The 8,363-nt window shown below is 31.5% G+C and overlaps 1 protein-coding gene and 1 non-coding gene across 2 annotated transcripts; one reads left to right on the top strand and one right to left on the bottom strand.

The window, feature by feature from the left end:
* Smp_128220 lies at nt 1-6,065 on the bottom strand (the record flags this gene model as incomplete). Its single annotated transcript, XM_018796239.1, has 4 exons — nt 1-388; nt 2,810-2,913; nt 4,262-4,626; nt 6,056-6,065. The coding sequence occupies 4 exons, from the start codon at nt 6,063-6,065 to the stop codon at nt 1-3; spliced, it is 867 nt and encodes a 288-aa protein (XP_018650472.1).
* A 1,573-nt stretch (nt 6,066-7,638) lies between these two features.
* Nucleotides 7,639-7,705, top strand: Smp_tRNA_00126_Gln_TTG.1.1. Its single transcript has one exon. It is a non-coding gene (tRNA).
* The last annotated feature ends 658 nt before the right edge of the window (nt 7,706-8,363 follow it).

Here is an 8,363-nt window from a genome sequence, read left to right as displayed (position 1 = left end):
TTAAATATTTGATAAATCATTCTGTAGTTCTTTGGACATCAGAGTGTCATAATTAATGTAAATATTTTCATTAATACTTTGAATAGTTGTAAATGGACTTCCATTTCGATCTAGTGAGTTAAAATTAACATCATTCTGTTTTGTTTTATTTGTTGTATAAGGTAATTCATAAATATTTTCCATTTTCTGTGTATCCATCCGTGGATTTGAGTTATCGCCAAATGTGCTCAATTTAACAGGGGAGTGATTACTTTTTGGAATATCAAATATCTTTTCATGTTTCATGTAAACTCGTGTACTTTTATGACTGTCATTATCACTGATAGTACTATTATAGGGGTAATTGGATAAATATGTAATTGCTGGATGTTGTGGAATATTTGGATGTCTAAAGTAAAAAGAAATTACAGATTAGATATTATATGTTGAAGAATATAAAATCAGTTATCATACAATTAGTCATCTAGTTATATTATAACCATAAGGAAAATATTTATCGATTGAGATAATATAAATGACGATCATACCTCAAATTAGTTGTAACTAATATGTTCATTCGTCGTTGAAGTTGGCTAAACCAGTGTGTATCTCTTTGAGGTAATTATGTAAGAACATTGAAACATTAAAATCAAACAAATGAATTAGGTAATCATCACTCTCTTTCGAAATTTTTTTCAAGACCATTGAAAATGTTTACGGGTAGAAAATCTTTCTGAATAATATTTGATTTGCTTTCTGACTGATTAACAGTAACTAAGACGCTCCAATAGTTGGTTAGGAAATAGCCAGACAAAGAAAAATACTTTATGACTATTTGGAAACTAATATGATTCATGATCAGAAGCTTAACTTCAAAAAACTTATTGTTTATATCTGGTTGTACTTAACAGTAGGTTTCAGGATAACCGTTCCTGTTTACTTGGTACTTGTTTGCTGAGTTTGATTATTCGTATTGGCGTTTTAACAGATATTCTAAACTGTTATGTGGCTCTACAAATTGATAGTCTTTATTCCAACGTCGTTGTAAAAAGAATTATAATGTAGAATGCTAACATACTATTGCTGACGAGATCAACTGAGAAACTTATTTTTATATATTACAAAAATGCTTCGTCATTCAATGAGGATTATTTTATGTTCTGAAAATATTTTTATGAAGTTATGAAGGTTAACTCATACATATGTATGGCATCAAGTATACTGAAAAAACGTATAGTTGTATGTTCATTTAAATCACTAAACGTATCCAAAAGTTTAAAGCAATTAGTCCCTTTGATAAACTTCGATAGTGCAATAAGAAGACGAAGATAATCAGAACTATGTAATGATGTATTAGCGCAATACATTTCGAACAATCCGGTCACATATATGCTTGTTAAGAACATTTATATATAGAAATAAAAGGTCAACTAGACTAGAAATGAAGGGTAAGAAGAGACAAGGATAATAAGGAAAATAATGTGAAAACAATTTGACACTTAATCACTCTGGATAATAAGCCAATATTACCAGGTTAGCTTTAAGGTGAGAACAAACTGTTTTTGAATACACAAAGGGGGTTTCAATTTTCATATGGCTAAGGCTTCAATAAATCTTAATATACGTCCTTTTACACTTTTATATAACACCACAAAAGCCGAGTTAAGATCAGTCTTATGTCCTGTTTCGATTATGTGTTTGGCAATAGACGATAATAGATGTTTATCCTCTACTCTTATCGGGTCATTTGATTCTATTTGTTTCTGCAAAGTATTGCGCTAATATATCACATAGTTCTGATAATCTTCGTCTTATTATTATAGTATCCAAAAATATTTACTTCTCATAGAACATATACTTTCTAAGTTCATTTGTTATTCATAAAGTTTATATAAAAAGTTGGGCCAATAAATGGAAACTGATTTTGACGAGCAACAGATGAAACACAAAGTTCGTTTTTTCTCGAACGGACTTCATATCATGTAACTGTTCAATAGAAAATTATAATAAATTATTATTGCCATAGTGACTTAGCTAATATAATGATCCGAGTAGTGTGGAGTTATATAATTCGTTAGACTATCATAAGAAAGATTATTATTGATATCTTTATTATACAATTAGTAGATGGTTGGATTGTTGTATTTTTATATCTTTCTATTTCTAAGTTTTTGTTTAGTCCATAGGCCGTTCTCATACACTTTATTACTCTAGATGTATCATTAATTGGTTGTTTGTCGAAAACGCTGGTTTAATAGCACTTGTGGTTTCCAAATTGTACTTCTGTGTGGTTGTAATTGAATCAAAGTATGACAGAGAACTGATGTGTTTTTACCTTCGTTTCTTAATTGGACACTAACGTTGGAAGGAGCTCGAGGACAAATAAGCATTGAGGTCTTGATTGATGTGTCAGACTGGTAAACAGAAGTTGGTCGGTATTACTGGCAACATAGGTGAATTAATAGATAAATGGACCAAATAGAGAGATAAAGAAATCATATAGCTGCTCTCCTGTCATTACAGTCTGATCATATGAGTCGCAATACAACTCAAGGAATCTGATTTTTTTTGTATAACGTTTCCATATCTTCAAACATTCCTGTTTAGTTTTTTAATTTGCTTTCATTAGCTCCTATCATCCAACTAACTCTGTGTTCAAGATTAAGTTATGACTTTATTTAAATCTTATATTTTCCTGTTCGGATGGAATAATGTATTTCCTAACATTGTAATTCAAATATGTGCGAGTTTTCACTGTCATTATGTTCTTGTTTGTTATTTCGAATACATTTATTCAAATGCTATGATTACGTGGAACAAAATGTCTTACCTAGACATATAACACAGCCAAACAAAGAATCCAATGACGAGAATAAGAAATATCACGAAAATAATAGAGAATGCTATTCCAAATATTCTACCAGCTGACCAACTCTGAAGAAAAGAGAAATTAGTAAACATCTTAGTGGTAAAATAACTGTTGGGAATATGGTAATAAAAAGCAGCAAGCACCAATCGACGTTGATGTATTTAGTAATGGTATTGAGAGAGAATTTACACAAATGGATCGATACTAGAGTAAGTTGCATCTCTTTTAAATGTTTAAGATAGAGATACAGAGTTAGTAGTTGTTTAGTAATTTCAAGCTAAAAGTTTTCACTTTCCTACATCGCTAGAACCGACAGTCACCTGTTCAGCTGATTGTCTTATTACATTTTTGTGGTAATGGATAACTATTTCCTAAAATCTTTATAATTCAGCCTCCATAACTTGATGGATTCAGTTTCGGCTCAGCAAAATTTGTACGTGTCTCATCCTCGTCACCGTTTTCAGGTTCTTAACCCCACTGACTGGAGCTCTCTATCCAACCTCGATATTGGCTATCTGATAGAAAACGTGAAAACACAAACTTCAAAGGCTAGGTTGACCACAACATTATAAACTAGTTAGTTGGGTATAAATTTATTGACTGACATCAAACTATAAGGACTTCTTACTATACTATCAGCTTACATAGCATTTAAAAATAACACACCATTAATAATGAGTTTGTGTCCATTAACTTGTGAACTTCCTTCTTAAAAATGTGCACTTAATTGAGCTTGTGAGTATAAGTCTGTTTATTGATTTTTTACGTTGATATTCAGATCATTCGCTTTGTTTTTGTTATCAGATGACTGGGGATATTCAGTAGGATGTTCTAGATTTTAGATTGCGGCTTCTGATATTTAACATTAGAAAGTATCTAGAGCCTTATTTCATTTATGAAATCAGTGTATTCTATGACGCTACAATATGGACTCGGATGAAACTGTAGGGCAACTAAAATCGGATTGAAAGCCGCAGATCATCAGTGATACAGAGTTATTAGGCCATTATTCAGGTAATAAGTTTCCGTTGTGGGTTGGTCGACACAGTTCCAGTTATTTAAACTAATTAGTTAAAACTTTTGACACAGTTTCTTATTATAAGTCGAAGCTATATGAAGAATACTATGAAATAAAACGCCTATATATATGTTCATGGCTTATCGTTTGTCTTTCAAAAAACCTTTGTGAGTATTTCGACTGTTTCTCATGTACATAAATATAGTTAAATTGTTTTATTAATTGAGCTGGAGCTTCAGTTGATAGATATGTTTATTCTGCTTAAAATAACAAGATCAGTGGAACTAAAAAATGTTTAAAATATAATAGTCTGGAAATCAACGCTAGCAAATAGAAGTACCTGTAACTAAACAAATATATGAAAGTATAATTTGAAAGCTGCAATTTTCACTCACTTTATTTAATTCACAAAAATATCCATCCCATTCTGGTGGACAAGAACATCGTGGACTGGAATTACCAGGATGAATTATACAAACTCCACCATTTAAACAAAAGCGACTTGTCAAGCGCGTAGTTGAAAGCCTGTACTTTTCGTTTTCCGATATACAATCAATAACTGGTTCCGTACAAAATTGTCCACTCCAGTTATCCGGGCAACTACATATAGTTTCATCGTCATCATCATTGGTTCCTTGATTGGTATGTATGAACCCTTCAGCATTGTTATCCCCTATAAGTTCGCGTAGTAGCGTACAACGACCACCATTCTTACATGGCGACTTTTCGCAAGAATAATAAACTGAATGACATTCGGGGCCTGAGTAAAGGCATTTCGTTGTAAAAACATGGGAATATATAAAACGTTTGCTTTATATTACTCTATAACTGTCAGTAGTATGATTTGAATGGAGCAAAGTGATCACAACTATAGGAATTTTCCAGTGGTCGATAACTGACCTTATGATGGTTTTCCTGACTACAAAAAAATATTAGGCTTAATATTTTTTGTAGTCGTCGTTGGTTTTGACTCTAAATGTTACTGGATTGCAATTTTTTGTATTAACTTGAAAGATAGTTGTCTGTATGTCCTAAGACGAGGTTTGACGAGACCTAGCAAGTGAGCAAATTAACATCATCTAAGATACTCATACTCTTGAAACATAATTTAGTTCTTCCAGAAAACCTTTCAGTTACATTATTGTCCATCGGTTCAAATCACTGATAAAGGTTTTTCAGTGAATAAGTTTCGGCATTTGGATTGTTTCAAAGAATCCAAGTTCCAACTGGACCATCTCCATTGTCAATAATATTACACCGAATTTAAAATCATCATGGATCTTATCATTCACTGTTTCTTCAGTGCTATATGAAAAATGCCTCACATAGCAAAGAAAATTAAATCACACTTTTAAATTTTGTCTTCCGTATGATATAGATATCTCGAAATCTCTATTTAAAAGTTGAAAGTAGTTAACATTTCAACAAATCGAAAAGCTAATGATATGCATTTGTATTCTATGAATGGTTTTTCATTGATAATATATTCATAAGCATAACTTCAATTCATGTAAATAATGGTTCAAATAAAAATGATTAGTTAGGAACCTGTATATTATTCCATGTCAGCAACATTTAATTAAAACATTCGAAGTTTCCAGAGTCATACATGATTAAGTTATAGATGAGGTCACGTGAAAACGATTAATGGTAGGGATAGGAAACAATGAAAGTAGGCGAGGAATATTGATTAATTGAGGAAAATCTACTAATAATGATTTCTTAGAAATGATAGTAGAGATGACATAGTAATATACAAGTATACAACTTGACTTCCTAATTATTGGTCCCAACATATAAAGAAAATTTACCTCCATGGTTTTTACAAATGCATTTTCGACGATGTTCCCTCGGCAAATTTTTGCAGCGTGTATTTTTGGGGCAAGGATGTATTTTGCAGTAGTCAATAATGTCACAGTTGACACCATGTCTACCTGAAACAAATATATAACTATGAATATTACTCAAATCTACTGGTGAAAGTAAAGATTAGGTTTAAGGAGAACATTTGGGGAGTTCAGCTTTTTTGTAATTTGTTTAGTTAGAATATAGCCAGTTATTTTTGTGGGATAAAATTGTATATTTGTCACACAATTCAATTACAGGGAGCTACCTTTTTGGACAAAAAGGTAAGTTAAAATACAACATATTGTTTCACATGAACTGTAAGATCGAAGCTGATTACTTACATGATTTCATTTTACATGAATAAACTACAAAACAAAAGGCTTGTACTTTAGTAAGAGGGCTGTGATTTATGCATATCATGAAAGATACATTAAATTCTACGTCAGTGAACTATTCATCAATTGACCGTCTAGTTTTTGAAATTAAGAGTATCCATAAGTACGGTTACCAATTAATTTACTACTGACTAGATTATACATCCGGCTGTTATATGAAAGACAAATTGGCAATAGCTTGCATTTCAGTTTCTTAAGCATTCAGTCTACTGTCATCGACATATCATTGAAGGTATCCCCGAAAATCAATGAAACTGTAATTCTGTCTACCTCTGATTGGGTTAATTAAGAGAAAGAAGATGTAGTTCAGTTTAATAAGTAATAATATATCACCAAAATAGAGCTAACGGAAATGCTAGGTAAATCTTCTTACATTTTGTCAGATAACTAGCTTTAAGGTATATGTTGAAAACATTCTTAGTTGGTTATATCGTTTTCGGATTATTTAGGAATAATTTAGCTTAATGTGCTCTACTATATATAAAATAAATGTCACCCAAATAAATTTCAAGTGTAATAAAGACTAAAATATAATGGTGTATGACACGATCTTGATTGGTGTGATTAAGTGACTTAAATGTCGAGTAAGATATTCTTATTTTTAATCCCAAACGATGATCGAATAAATATCTTTAGATTAAATGATCTAAAAAGTTTAAAAGCGTGGTATACACTTTCTCATGTACAACTCTAACAAACTTTTGACGTAGAGCATGTTATCAGCTAGTCGGTTTAATTTCAGTGAACTTCATATATAACCAGTTAAGTATAAAGATATTTATCTTTAGAAGATTGGATATCAGTATCATTTTTAATTACTCTAAACTGAGGAAAGGGATGTAATAAAAGTTTTAAATTTAGGACTATTCACTGGCAGTGTTCTGTTAGCACCTTTGATTTCCCTTTATTCGTTATCGTGTTATACTACTTAATAATATTCAGTAACCAATTCCATGTCCAATCATTTTATGGCGCGTAACCCTTCATTGTTGTTATTCTGCATCTCTGAGTCTTTACATGAACTTGTATCATTCAGTTTATTTACTAGTGTCATTACAACTTATTACCGTTTGTAACGACTAACTTCAATTCGCATGAATTCTTTGAAGCTTTATTTATTTGTAGCAACTTACGTTTTTGTTTGTACAATGCCTGTTTCAGTTGATGGTTGCCAATGTAATTTTATACATGGCTCATAGCCGTCATATAGACTCTCACATGTTTTGTAAGTCACCTTTAAATAAGTATGCCAAAAAAGATTTTTCCGTTAATTGTTTATTGATATAACAAACTCCTCAGACATCATACGAATTGAAGTTTGTAATAATATGGAGATACATTTGGAAAAGAGTTACCGTATTATTCTAAACAATGTACCTTGTTTTGAATTTTGTTAATTTTATCCATAACTCATTTGTTTTAACAGAGCTTCGATAGAATTAATCAGTATTCAACATAAAAAAAAGCCTTTTAAAAATTCACTTAGTATTGTTTATTTGAATCTTCCCATTGATGTGGATATCAGGACTCAGTGGCCGAGTGGATAACGCGATGGCGTTTGGAGCGAAAGGTACTGGGTTCGAGTCCCAGAGTGAACATCAACACAGATGCAGGTATGTCCAGCTGACGAGTCTCAAATAGGACGAAACGCGCGTCCTGAATTCCACTGCTAGCCACTATCCAACTTTGCTTACCAAAGCCTTATAAAGTTTTTAGTTAAAAATTTCAGTATATGAAATAATTTCAAACTAAGAAAATGCATTTGAAAATCTTACCATGCAAACAAATTTTTCGTCCGTTCTCATCACAATCGTATGCCCATGGATGGGGTGAACAGAATAGATCACATTTATTCCCATAATAATTTGAATTACATGTTAGTCTTATCGACAAGCCAAGACTTGAACAGATAGAAATATATCATTTAAATTAGTATCATTTGCAGAAAATGCTAAACGAATTTTTACATTTGGTTCTAAATATTGAAGAATATAACTCATATTATTGCCTATCAATGAGTAGTATGGTGAAACGTATCAAATAGTGCTGGAAGAAATTTTAATATTAGTTACCTGACAATTTCGCTACTTTATCGGATACATAAAGCTGATAATTATGTGAAATTATTTGCAAAGGTAATGCGTAACCGGAACATTACTACCATTAGCATAGAAGATTTGTTATGGTCGTTCATTTTACGATAGGTTGTGAATAATGTTACATGATTATGCTAAATACAAACATATATGAGTTT

This window comes from Schistosoma mansoni, chromosome 2 (assembly GCF_000237925.1).
Source record: "Schistosoma mansoni strain Puerto Rico chromosome 2, complete genome".
Taxonomy (NCBI): Eukaryota; Metazoa; Platyhelminthes; class Trematoda; order Strigeidida; family Schistosomatidae; genus Schistosoma; species Schistosoma mansoni.
Note: the sequence above shows the minus strand (reverse complement) of the source record. Positions and strands in the feature narration are given on the sequence as shown.